General features: G+C 35.0%; 1 protein-coding gene across 4 annotated transcripts in view; it reads right to left on the bottom strand.

Moving 5' to 3' along the window:
* The window catches only part of KPNA3 (karyopherin subunit alpha 3), a 99,922-nt gene that overhangs the window by 27,427 nt on the left and 58,746 nt on the right, over nucleotides 1-13,749 (bottom strand). For all 4 annotated transcript variants that reach the window (XM_001368624.4, XM_056794833.1, XM_056794835.1 and 1 more), the window contains 7 exons: nucleotides 13,051-13,140; nucleotides 12,867-12,896; nucleotides 12,722-12,774; nucleotides 12,519-12,614; nucleotides 2,849-2,934; nucleotides 1,777-1,863; nucleotides 1,251-1,420 (listed from right to left, as the gene is read on the bottom strand). In XM_001368624.4, coding sequence (XP_001368661.1) covers nucleotides 1,251-1,420; nucleotides 1,777-1,863; nucleotides 2,849-2,934; nucleotides 12,519-12,614; nucleotides 12,722-12,774; nucleotides 12,867-12,896; nucleotides 13,051-13,140 — 612 coding nt within the window. The remainder of the gene's footprint in view (nucleotides 1-1,250; nucleotides 1,421-1,776; nucleotides 1,864-2,848; nucleotides 2,935-12,518; nucleotides 12,615-12,721; nucleotides 12,775-12,866; nucleotides 12,897-13,050; nucleotides 13,141-13,749) is intronic.

The following is a 13,749-nucleotide window of genomic DNA, read 5'->3' as shown; positions in this document are numbered from 1 at the left end:
AGGAGAAAAAAAAAATTTTTTTTTAAAAACCCTTCTGTCTTGGAGTCAATACTGTATATTGGCTCCAAGGCAGAAGGAGTGGTAAGGGCTAGGCAATGGGGGTCAAGTGACTTGCCCAGGGTCACACAGCTGAGAAGTGTCTGAGGCCAAATTTGAACCTAGGACCTCCCATCTCTAGGCCTGGCTCTCAATCCACTGAGCTACCCGCTGCCCCTGAAAAAAAAAAATTTTTTTAACAAAAGAGAAATAGCCCTTTATGGTGTACATGACAAGTAGAAGAATGACACTGGAGATGAGAATATTGACGATTTTGTAGCTATGTATGAAAATTTAGATTTTAAGATGCAATATTTAGGCTCTCTTTTGCACTTATCTGTGAATCATAGGATTCACCATAAAGTCTTTGCATTTACGCTTTAATTTTTCAATACTAGCCTTGTATATGACATTTTTAAGAGAAAAAAGTACATTAAAATTGTTTTCATAGAAATAAAAAGCTTATTAGATTCTGACTGTTCTTAATTAAAGGTGTATACTGAAAATAGTACTATGCTATTCAAATGACAAATGAATATTACATATTTAGAAACCAAACCAAATTGATATATACAATCTTATTTTTAAAACATAAATAAATAAGTCTATAAACATTTATGGAAGTTTAAATATTCATCATTTTAAAGCACACAAAACACACTAACATTATCTCATGTAATCCTTAAAACAATTTTGGCAAGCAAGAAGTACAAGTATTCCTGTGTCCATTATTAAGTGGCTTACCAAATGACACACAGCTAGTTAATGGCTAAGCAAGGATGTGAATAAACTCTCTTGACTTTTCCAGTGCTTTTTTCATTGCACTACAGAGATTTTCAATTCAGAATTTAAATTCTATGAAATTTTTAATTTTGAACTTGTATATTTCTAGGATTATATATTAAGGGTTAATGTAAAATAAAACAGTAACAGATAAAATAAGTTTATTACTTGGGCAATTTAATAATGCAATTCAACACTAACCAGCTTTCTCTTTCTTCCCTTTTAAAAGTTATGCTATAGACTAATTGGGCATTATTCATTATCCTTTTAAGCTATAAAAACAAGATTCTATTTATAAAAAGTTATAGATGAACCAAAAGTATCTTGTATTTGCAATCAATTACTGATGCATGCAATAAATTCAGCCTATCCATAAAAACCTAAAGCATAAAGGAAAATATCTCATCTAGTCATTATAATTCTTTGTTTACCTCCTGTACTGTCTCCATAGGTGGTGGGGGATCCTTATTCCTGCAGAGATTGACTATGACCCATGTGACGTTCCGAAGGAAGGTGATGGGAATGGAGGGATTGATGAAGGACAGAAGAGGTTTGACAACTCCCAGTGATATGACATAATCTCTACATTGAGGACCATCACCTACAGAAATGAAAATCGGGTTTAAAAAAAAATTACATTCAAGATGAGATGTATGCAATGGCTATGTTGAGACACTGATATTCTATGTTTCCTCACCATTAATCTATGAATGGCATAAAATATTTCTGTTCTTTCCCCTTCTGATTTGGGGAGCATACAATTGAACTTGTTAGAACTGATAGTAATTCACAGTATCCTTTTCAAGAGGGTATGTTAAGATATTCTCTATGAGGGGAAGTCAACATATTAAAATACAGAGGAAACATAGTGTGCAATGATAATGCCAATGTTGAAGAAGTTAGAGAACATAGTTAAATGGTCCTTGTTTTAGCCATTTTTCAAATTCCCTGACTTACCTATAATATTTCCTAAGGCCCATACTGCCTGTTCACAAACATTCTGATGTGGTGAATGGAGAAGTCTCAAAAAAAGAGGCACTGCATCTATAATAATAAAGATTTTTTTTTAAATTTTCAGAAACTGGAAAAATGACCAAGATTTCAACTTTAAGAAATTATTACAAGCAGATGTATAAATGTATATGCATATATGTCCATAGATATATGTACCTGCCAATGTATGCCATACTGCAAACTTCAATTCTAATAATGCACGTTAAAACTCTTCTAAAATAAAAGTTATAACATCCCCAAAAGGCACAAGACTATTAGTCCTGGAAGAAAGCATTCTATATGAAATATTAAATTAATTAAAAATTATGTAAAGGAAGAAAAAAGAAACATCTAATCTTTTCTATCCTGAAAACACAAGCTACACTGACTGGCACAGAAGAGTCTCAACCTTGAAACTACTGTACCCCTTTAACAAGTTCCTCAAATCACCAATCACTACTGAGAGTTGGTCAATATCAAATAATTTCACAAAAGTTAAAAGACCTACTTAATATTATCATAAAAGTGATAAAATAGATATTAAATAAAAAATACTTTAATGTAATTCTCATGCTTTACATATCTTATTTACTACAATAAGATTATTAACTTTGAGGGACAAGGAACTTCTCAATCTTTCTGCCTAGAGATTAATCCCTTTTTCTCTCCTAAATCTGTTGCTTTTTAAATGATGAAAAAAGTACATCAGCTGATGTAACAGTAACATAAATTTATACAATATGACAAAAATTGCAAAATGCTTTGCAGCCTAAATAGTATAGATAACAGAAACATTAAGGCCTGCTGTTAAAAACATAATAATTTGTACCAAAAGGGAAAAAAAATCAAGTTATCTCATAAAGAAAATGCATTCTTTAAATAGTAACAGGGAATAAAAATTATCTGATAAGGTTTAAAAGGGGAGTCCACAATCACAAGGGAAATACCATAATCACATATTTTTAAAAAGTTAAAACATAAAATTTATGCACTTATACTTATTCCAAAAACGAAAAAGGAAATTTAATTTACTTACTAGATTGTACCACTGCTTGAGTCTGTGCAGAAGTTCCTGATGCTATGTTAGTCAGTGCCCATGCAGCTTCAAATTGTAATGAAGGACTAAAAAGCATATTAACAAAAATATGTTAACATGAATGCACTTAAGAAAAATTATATCAAAGCTGAGGCTGCATCCAAAAACAAACAAAAAAAAAATGAAATGGGAGTGTGATTTGCCAGAAACATCCCTGACCTTGGCTCCATGACAACTCCAAATAATTGTAGTGAAAATAGGAAAAAATTTGACATCTATTGGAGATGGTGAGGTCCATCTGGCTGAAACAAAGGGTTTATTAAAATTGTAGATTGGAGCCATACTACTGAGGTCCTTAGATGACAGTCTAAAGATTTAGATCTTGGATAGTAGTATAAAACCAATAAAATTAAGCACCAAATTCTCCTGGTCTATTATCCTCTCAACTTTCTGTATTTAGGATGAAGGGCAAAAGGAGTTAGCAAGGTAGAATTTAAATGGATGGGCAGGATATCTTGCCTTTGCCCTTCACCAGTGTTAGTGGAAAGGGACCTACTAAAATATCACTCTTTAATACCCTACCCTGTCCTGGGGAAAAGCAAAAGATAAAGAGTGTTAAAGCAGGTTAAAGGGTTTATGCTATTGCTTCTGAGAGCCACTACCTCTGTATCTTCAAACTAGCTTTTCAATCTTTCTAGTTACTTTTATTTTTTTAAATCCCTTCCTTTTTGTTCAGAAATGGTAGTGGGGGTTTCTGTAATTTTCAAGGGCAGAGAGAGGAGCAATATGTGGAAGTATAACAAAGCAATAAATTTAGGCTAAAAGAATAAAACCTCCGATTAGAACAGTCCAAAAATGAAACGGACAGTGGAGAATCCCATATCAGTCTTGTCAGTAATATGATTACTATCTAGCTTCTGTTAGAATAATTTCAGTACTAAGGAACTCACTGTAGACAGAAAAGCCCAATTAAATTTTGGATAACTCTTGAACATCTCAAATTTAACATGTTCAAAATGGAAATGATCTTTTCCTTTATCTACTGAAGCTCCTATCATCTTTTCAGTTGACTAGGCAACTTGATATTCTCAAATTTCCATTCACACATATTCCTTGTGTATATCCCTCTTTTCTCCACTCAGTCACCATCCCAGTTTAGGATCCATCTTATATCTTAAGACTACTGCAATAGCCTTCTGGCTGGTCTCTCAGCTTCAAGTCCTACTTGAAGTACTCCCTACTTTAATCTATCCTCCACTCAATGCCATGGCAACTTTCCTAAAGAGCAGACCTACTAATGTCACCTCCTCTAGCTTTCTTATCAATAAATTCTAGCAAGTCATTATTATCACCAAGGATCATAACTCTTCTATTTGGCTTTAAAGTACTTGATAACCTGACTTCTTCCTCCATTTTGAGTATTCTTATACCTTATTTCCCTCTAAATCCACTCTGATAAAGTGACACAAGTCATCTCTTCCACAAAAAATACACTCATTATCTCTCAACTCCATGCATTTGCATGAACTGTCCATACCTAGAATGCTCCTTCTTTTTCTCAAAGACTCAATTCAAATCCTTCCTTCCTATCCCATAACTATTAGTGCCTTCCCTCTGACATTAACTTTCATATATCTGCTATCTATCTATCTATCTATCTATCTATCTATCTATCTATCTATCTATCTATGCTTATATATCTATATCTACATCTATATATTTTAGATTATTAGAATGTAAGTTCCTTATGGGGAAAGACCATGTTTTTGCCTTTCTTTATATCCCTACAGCATTTAGCACAGTGTCTGAAACATAGTAAGTACTTAAAAAATGCCTGTTGATTTGCTAAGTGTTAAAAAATCCTGTTAAACTGCAAACCAGCTGTCTTTAATTTCTACTCACTGGTCCTATTTCTGCCTTGTGGAGTAACATACAAGGAGCCTAATCTCTCTTGCACATGACAACTATTAAATGTCCCTTTAATTTTTTTTGTTCTTTAAAGTTTAAAAAGAAAATAAATTATTTTCTCCTTTAGTTGCACATTTCCAACTGCCTACTGAACATTTCAAACTAGAAGTCCAAAAGGCATCTACTTGACATGTAAAAAACCAAACTCATTATCTTTCCTTAAAACTCATCACTTCTCCAAACTTTCCTGTTTCCAGGAAGAGAGTAATGATTTCTCCAGTCAATCCAATTTTATAAACTTTGCCTTATCCTCAATGCTCATTATCTCTCACTCCACCTATTTAATAAGTCCCCATATCTCCCCCACAACTTCTCTTGCATTCTTTTCCTTTCTTTGATTTCCATGGCCACTGCTCTAGTTCAAGGTCTCATCAATATTTGTCTATATTCCCCGACTCTGTATCATTCCACTCCAATCCATCTTCCACAATCATTTCCATAATTGTGCAGGTCATATTAAGTCACTCCACTATTTAAAAACAAAACACCAATGGTTCCTTATTTTGCTTTAGGCTCAAACATAAACACTGGCTTTTTAAGGTTTTTCAAAACCTGGTCTCAACAGACCTTTCTTGTCCTATTCCACAGAATTCTCCTTCCCATTCTCAGCAGTCCAGCCAGACTGGTCTTGTTTTACCTTACATAAGATAGCACTTGCCTTTGTTCTGGCTCTTTATCCCTTAAGAAGCTTGTTTCCTTCAAAAATCAGTTCTAACCCCACCTTCTTCATGAAGCTTTCCTTTGTTTTCCAAGCTGCTAGAGCCATTACCCAGAAAATGTCCTTGTGTTGACTTTATATGACTTTTTACATGTACGTGTTATAGGGTACTATTCCCAAATAAACAAACACTACTTGTGAGATCTTTTTTTTTTTTAAATGCCCCTGGCACTAAGCACACAACAAATGCTTAATAAATTCTTCTTGACTGACTGATTCTTCTCCAGGTTAAACATCAAAAATTCCCATACAATTGGCTTCAAGTCCCCTCATCATCTTGGCTGCTACTGACAATACTCCAGATATGACAGAAATCAGCAGAGTACAAATTATTTCTCTTGTTCTTAACACTATACATCAAAATATGTACCCAACATTCATAATAACAACTTGTATCAATATGCAGCACTTTTTAAAGATGCACAGCAAAGCACCTTCCTCTTAACAAGTCTGTGAAGTAGGTTGTTAAATATTACTACCCTTTTTTTAGAGGAATAGAAGCTCAGAGGGGTTAACTGATTGTTTGTGGTCCTGCAGCTTCCTGCAAAAGTCTCAGGAGTTTCTACCTTAAGAGTCCTGACTTGAAAGTTCAGTGATCTCTTATTAAACTTGCCTTGCTGCTTAGGAGTGTCTTAGATGGGGAGGTAGTGGGGGTAAGGGAAGGTCCAGTTGTGCCATGCCATTTATTCATATTGAATTTTAAAAACATTAAATATTTTTGTATGTATCCTTATCCTAAAGTGCAGGCTTTTAAATTTATCCATATAAAATTTTATCTTGCTCAATATGGCTCATTGCTCCTTTTTGCTGAGATTTCTTTGGATCCCAGCTCTTACACCCAGTATGTAGACTATCCGGTCTACTTCTGAATCATATGCTAATCTTATAAGCATGCTTTCTATCTCTTGGTCCAAATCTATGACAAAGGGTTGGAATAGAATGTGACTAAATCATGTAGTATGTCACTAAAGACCTCCCTCTAGTTAAGAAGAATCCCGGGGACAGTTGGATTGAGAGATGGCTCCTCAGTTTAAATTTGGCCTCAGACACTTTCCAGTTGTGTGACCCTGGGCAAGTCACTTAACCCCCATTGCCTAACCCGTACCACTATTCTGCCTTGGAACCAATACACAATATTGATTCCAAGACAGAAGGTAAGGAGGGGGGAGGAGGAGGAAGAGGAGGAGGAGGAGGAGGAGGAGGAGGAGGAAGAGGAAGAGGAAGAGGAAGAGGAAGAGGAAGAGGAAGAGGAAGAGGAAGAAGAAGAGGAAGAAGAAGAAGAGGAAGAAGAAGAAGAAGAAGAAGAAGAAGAAGAAGAAGAAGAAGAAGAAGAAGAAGAAGAAGAAGAATCCACATATTCTCTTTTGATTTAATCTTAAGAATCTATCTAGAGTATAATATAGGTCAGATTTTTCTATCTTATTCACAAGGATATCAAAAGGGACTTTAACAAATAGCTTGCTGAAATCAAGATAACTACAACATTTCTGTGAGGTACAAGAAATATCCAAAAAGAAAATGAGATCAGTTTAGCCTGATTTGTTCTTGGGGAACCAAACACATTTCTAATGTGTAATCATTCCTTTTCTAAATATGAAAATCTACAGTTTTCTAAAAATTTACCGGAGATTGTCAAGCCTGTGGATTTATTATTTCTGTAATACTTTCTCTTTCATCTGAAAAACTCGGATACCTCTAAATTTCAATCTCTACTGCCTCTCTCATTTTCCCACAATTCCTGGAGATTATCAACAATAGCAATTAATGGATTGTGCCTTCTTTCAGTAGCTTCAAAGTAATTCATTTCAATTGAAAGCATGAACTCATTTAAATTACCTAGGTATTCTTTCAATTCCTTCACTCATACCTATGCTACCCTATTTAATCTGAAGACAGTGATGAAGCAAATCAAAGTCAGTTATTTTGGCTTACTCTGTAAATTAACACATTGTTTACTCAAAGCTCTGTTATCTTTTCTTTCTTGCTCTTAACACATATAAGTTCTTTCCTTGGCATTTTAAATTTGTGGTTCTCATTTCATTTTAGCCTTTCTGAAATGTGATTTCTTAACATTCTAGGTATTTGTCTATATCCAATGTTCTCTTTCTCAATATTTGAAGTGCTATGTTTATTTATATGTTCACTTTGTCCCAAGACATTAATTATTTCCGCATGCTCAACTAGTTCATTCTTTTGGATGATAACAAGATCAAGAATAGCAGTCAACAAACATCACTGTATCTTCTGAATACTGTCCCTGTCAACAAAATATCAGATTTATCATAGAAGCTTTGCTTTTATAAAGAAAAAATTTCTACTAAATAGCCAGATAATTCAAGATTGCTATCAATACCATATCGTTTCACTTCAATACAATGAACCAACAATTAGAGCTATAATATTGGAATGGGCAGCATTATGAAGTAATAAGTTCCCTGCACTAGGAGAGTTTATGAAGAAGCTGGAAAGCCATCTGTCATCTGTTATAGTTGAGCTATTAGTTGAGAAGGCTGGAGTAAATTAGCCAAGGTTGCTTCCAAATCATCCAAACTTTAGCTATTAGGCACTTAGAAAGTGGATTTTGATGTGAGAAGTACAGTTTAAATGTCTTTGTTAGACAGCCAGATAGCAATTCAATCTTTTCTTCAAAGGAAAAGAAGAAATGGTGGGAAGAGAGTTGGGGCAGAATGTTTAATGGAGAGATAAGAAAAACAAAAAACAAGGGGATACAAGTGAGAGAAAGTTCAAGACTAAGGCGGGTCATTTTTTACTTCCATTAATGATTCTGTCATTTAGCTAATAATTCTAAATCTTTCCCAAACTAAAGTTGTTAAATGGATCAAACTTAAAGTAGCAGCCAAGCAGTCAACAAACATTACTAAATGCTTACTATGCACCAATCAAGATAAAGATATAAACCACTAGGGATATAAAAAGAGGCAAAAGACAATCCCTGTATGCAAAAAGCTCAGTGTAATAAAAGATTCTGAACAAATATACTAAATACAAAATAAATCAGAAATAAATAAAAGGGAAGGTGCTAGAATGAAGAGGAGTTTAGGAAAAGTCTTTCTGTAAATGAGATTTTAGTTGAGCCCTAAAAGAAGACAGGGAAGATGGTAGACAGATATGGATGACAAAGGAGAGCATTCCAGGCATGAGGGACAGACAGAAGAAACACTAAGAGATGGGAATAGCAAGATGGTCAGTGTCACTGGTTCATAAGTACATGGGGGGAGGGGAGGTTGGGGGAAGAAGGGAGGAATAAAGACTGAGAAAACTAGAAAGGATAAGGCTAGATTAAAAAGGAATTTTAATGCTAAGAAGATTTTCTATTTCATCTAGAAAAAACAAGTAGTCACTGGAGTTTATTATATGTGTGAGAGACAGAAAGACATGTTGAACCTTACTGAATGTGTGTGTGTGTGTGTGTGTGTGTGTGTGTGTGTGTGTGTGTGTGTATGAGAGAGACAGAGAGAGACAGAGAGAGACAGATAGACGGATGGACGGAAAATCACTTTGGGGGTTTAATGTAGGATAGGCTAGAATGGGGGAGGTGGAAAGGGTTAGGTGACGGTGGAAAAGAAACTTGAAGCAGACACATCCACTAACAGAATATTGCAATATTCCAGGTGAGGTGATAAGAATCTGTGCCAGAGTGGTATCAGTGTAAAAGAAGAGAAGAGTATTTTGGAGAGAAGTTGCAAAGATAAAGTTGACAGGCCTTGTCAACAAATGCTGACCTCTATTATTGAGGGGGTGAGAGATTGTAAGGAGTTGAGGATGATACTCAGGCTGTAAGTCTGAGGGATGAGAAGATGGGTGTATTTAACCTTTTACAGTACTAGAGAAGGGGGAGGGGGTTAGTAATGGATGGCCTCAGGGGGAAAGATGAATTTGGTTTTGGACATGTTGAGTTTTAGATGTTTACTGAACATTCATTTCAAGATGTCTGAAAGGCAGAGATGAAAGACTAAAAAAGTTAGGGCAAGGCCCAGGATAGAACACTATAGGACACCTGTGATTAGAGGGAATAATCTGGATAAGGAACCAATAAATTAAGACTAAGAATGGGCAGTGTGATAAGTAGAAGAACTAGAAGAGAATGATACCCTGAAAGCCTTGAGTGAAAGAGTGTCAAGGAGGAGAGTGTCAAGGCTGCAGAGAGGTCAAAGACAATAAAGACTGAAAATGACCATTGGTTTTGAAAATTAACTGATTATTGGTAACTTTAAAGAGAATGGTTTCAGGGAAATGAAAATTTCAGAAGCTGGTTTTTAAGGGGCGAAGAAGAGAGAGGAGAGAAAGCAGGAGCAATTATTGTAGATAGTCTTTTTATGGATTTTAGGTACAAAGAACAGAAGGATATATGATGATGGTGGGTGTAGATGGATCAAGTGAGGTTTGTTTGTTTTTTAGAATGAAATGGGGGGGGGGGAATAGGCATGTTTTTAGATAGGAGGGAAGGAATAGGAAGAGGGAGAGATTGAAAACAAATTATAGAACAAAGATGAGAGGAGACAATCTGCTGGAGAAGACTGGATGGAATGTCATTGTGCCAGTAGACTATTGAGAGTCTTCGTAAGGCCTCTTTGTCATGTGAGACAGGGGTCAAGGAGATTGACACAAAGTATATAAGTGATATGAAATTAATGAAGAGAGAAGACACTGGAATTCATGGTGAATGGTGTCAATTTTCCCCATAAGCTATGAGGCAAGGTTCTCAGTTTAGAGAGTGAGGAGAAGCCATGGAAACTTTGAGGAGGAAAAGAAAAGGTCTGGAAGAGCCATTTTGGAAAGTAGGGTGGTGAGTTGATAATGAAACTATAGTGGGATTGCCTAGCAGCACTGAAAGCCCAGTTAAGGTTATGTAATATATATTGGTAGTGGACCTAATCAGAACAGTTGTGTGATTTTCTCTACCATGTAACTTGTGTAGGAGCAAACGTAGCAAATAGTGGGAGTAATCAAAGACTAAGGCTTGGCAGGGTATAATAAGCAAAATTATAAGAGGTCTAAGAATTAAGACAAAAGGACAGGAAAAGTTGAATTAGGTTACCCAGAATTAAGATGGATAAAAGAAGAGAGTGCCTAGTGAAGGCATGATTACTTGAGAAAAAATTGAGGGATTAAGGCATGGAGTAGATTAAAAAAAAAAAAAAAGCTCATGGAGTAGATAAAAAGTAGTATTTGGTAAGGGACACCAAAAGAAGTGAACAGTCAACTTAGTGGTCAAGAAGACCTAAACATGGAGGTGGTACATTTGTAGGTGATGGAAAGATCAAGGGTATGGCCATCTTTGTGCACAGCTGGGGTGGGTGGAGAAGTAGGTCATAAGAAATGAGTAGTTTAGGGTACTTAAGGGAGAATCAATGTGCATTGAAGTTCCCTGGTATGAGGGCAGAAATTGGAGAGGAGAGAACTGTGAGCCATGCATCAAACTCAGTGGAGAAGCAAGAGACTAACCTAGAATCTCTAGACAATAGTTACTAGGATTTTGATTGGGTAGTAGAGATGAGCAACATGAATCACAAAGGAGGAGTGATAGAGATAAGGAGAAAACCTGGAAGTGGCAATGGAGAGGAGTAGCATTCCAATTCACTGAACCAAGGGGAATGAGTGAAGGTGCAGCTAGAATTAAAAAGGGTGACCAAGGAAGCTGAGTCATAAGCAAGGAGTCAGTTTTCAATAATAACTAGCAGATGAATGGAGTGGGAGAAGAAATGATGTAGGAGTAAGGGAAGTTTGTTGCCTGTCGAATATGCATTCTAGAAGGCACAACAGAAGTGTCATGTTTGGCTGGAATTTTGGAATGAGAATAAGCAACAGAATGGTAAAAGATGGATAATAGGGTCTAAATGTTGACCATGGGCAGAATATGACTATTACATAAAACTTTATGAACATAAAACTATAAAAGTATAATAAAACTATTAATGTCAATTAATTTATATGTTCCTTTAGCAAAGCTTCAAAGACAAATAAGGATGATGGGGGTAGTGGGTAGAAGGAAGCATATTATTTCAATGGGAATGGGAAGGATTTTATATATAATTCCAAGCACCTAAGAAGCACCCATGTTTGAACTATCATTATACTAAATACAGATCATTCTTTTAAATTCAAAATGAATTCCCTCTGGAAATTTATTTAGGATCATGCAAAATAAAATTACACTATTTTAATTACTACCTTTGAAATTACTACTATTTAAAAACAATAAAAATACATGCCTGTTAATATTGTTTATAATACAGATGTCTTCCCCCAATAAGTCCAAATTTCTGAGCTTTTATATGATCCATTAATATTCTTAGATCTTGTTGGAAAGTGTGTTCTATGACACTAAATCCAAATGTTGCTTCTTCCATTCCCACATCCCCACCACCCCTCCTTCCTACTTCCAACTCTTCTAGGTGAGTATAATCTATTTCCTGTTTCCCACAGTCCACAAATAAAGAACATAGTATTACAAAAGAGGGCATGGGCCCAAGTGCTGCAGAGGCATATGCATAAGCTCAGTGGATCAGCTGAGAACATTCCTGATCTAAGTGGGAGTCACTCCATTCTGGAACAGTTCATGTTGTCTCTGACATGTGGTTAGTCTATATATAGTTTGATTAAAAAGCCCTAAGGCTCTCCCTAGAACAAAATTTTGGGGTCTATCTTAAAACATTATTAGCGAGAAAAAAATAAATACCTTCAGCACTATAGATAAGGCTAATGGATTCATTCAGGAACAAAAAATTAAAACATACTCTAGAAAACATAGAGATCATATGCTTTCAAATGAATAGCATCTTAGATTTCCAAAAGTATAACAAAAATACAATATCAAAAATGTATGATGATAAAAAACTAGTACTACAAGTATATGAGACAACTGAACTTTAAAAGGAAAGCACTGAACCAACTTGATTATTTAAAAATTCGAAGTCTTAAATGAAAGAAAGTAAAAGGATAGCAAAACAGATCTATACTTACTTATCATCCTTTTCCAGACATTTGACTAGAATAGGTAAAATCCCAGATTTTATTAAGTCATCAATCGGTGGATTTCTGTCACTGGATAACAGTTTTCTAGGGGAAAAAATGAAAACAAAGAATTCTGTTATAATGATCAAATTCTGGACCAAAAGAATTCCCATATGATAGAACAACTCACTCTTAAGAAAAATTAGTTTTACCTTGCAGCTTGGACAGCACTCAATTGGACCACTGGATTATCACTTGTGGCATTCTGTAATACCAAATGTAAAGAAATTCAGAAATTCATAAAGCATTAAACACAAATAAATGTTAAATAAAGTGAAAATGTTGTAGGTAACATACCTGCAATATAGCTTCTAGCGTTACATTTTGCTTAAAAAGAAAGAGATAATTATAATTACTTATGAAAAGTCTATATATTGCTAATAGTTTAAACTAAATATACCCAAATTTCTTGCGAAAACTGACTTTAAGGTTATTACTAAAGACTCTTAAAATTGTTACAGGAAAAAAAATTTCAACTTACTGCTTTAAAATCAGCATCAACATCAGAATCTTCTAAACTTTCTTCTTGAGGAACATTTCTCTTTTTCAATAAGTGTTCATCTCTTTTGTTCTGAAAGGCAAATGGTAAGTAATTGGTCAACAAGTACCGAAAAATACAATTGATTAATTATTATGTTAATTACGGATCTTTTCAAAAAAAGATAAATTGATTAAAACTAAAATTTTGTGCCTCAGCTTTAGTAGTTTGAGAAAAGTGAAGTTTCTATCCAAGATTAATGTAATTCAGTTGTGTAGGTATGAACTGAAAGAATTGGCATGCCTTGTTTTTTTGCCAATAAATGTGTAACATGGTGAAGCAAGGTAGCTCTGTGGACTGAGAGCCAGGCCTAGAGATGGGAGGTCCCAAGTTCAAATCTGGCCTCAGACACTTCCTAGTTGTGTGACCCTGTGTAAGTCATTTAATTCCCATTGCATAGCCTTAATCACTCTTCCTCCTTAGAACCAACAGGGTATTGATTCTAAGATAGAAGATAAGGGTTAAAAAAAAGTGTAACAAACTAAAGAAAGTGACAAGCCTCTATATTGAACACACAGTATCTATTATATTATTTAGTAAGTATAGAAACATTTAGAAACTGTTCGTGTTTCTATTTTAATGAAGTCAAAAATTGAAAATTAAAACTGGTTTTAAAAAGGGGGTAGGGGTATTAAGTCTCCT

The sequence above is a fragment of the Monodelphis domestica genome, chromosome 4 (genome assembly GCF_027887165.1).
Source record: "Monodelphis domestica isolate mMonDom1 chromosome 4, mMonDom1.pri, whole genome shotgun sequence".
NCBI lineage: Eukaryota > Metazoa > Chordata > Mammalia > Didelphimorphia > Didelphidae > Monodelphis > Monodelphis domestica.
The sequence above is the reverse complement of the archived record's forward strand: the minus strand, read 5'-3'. Positions and strand labels throughout refer to the sequence as shown.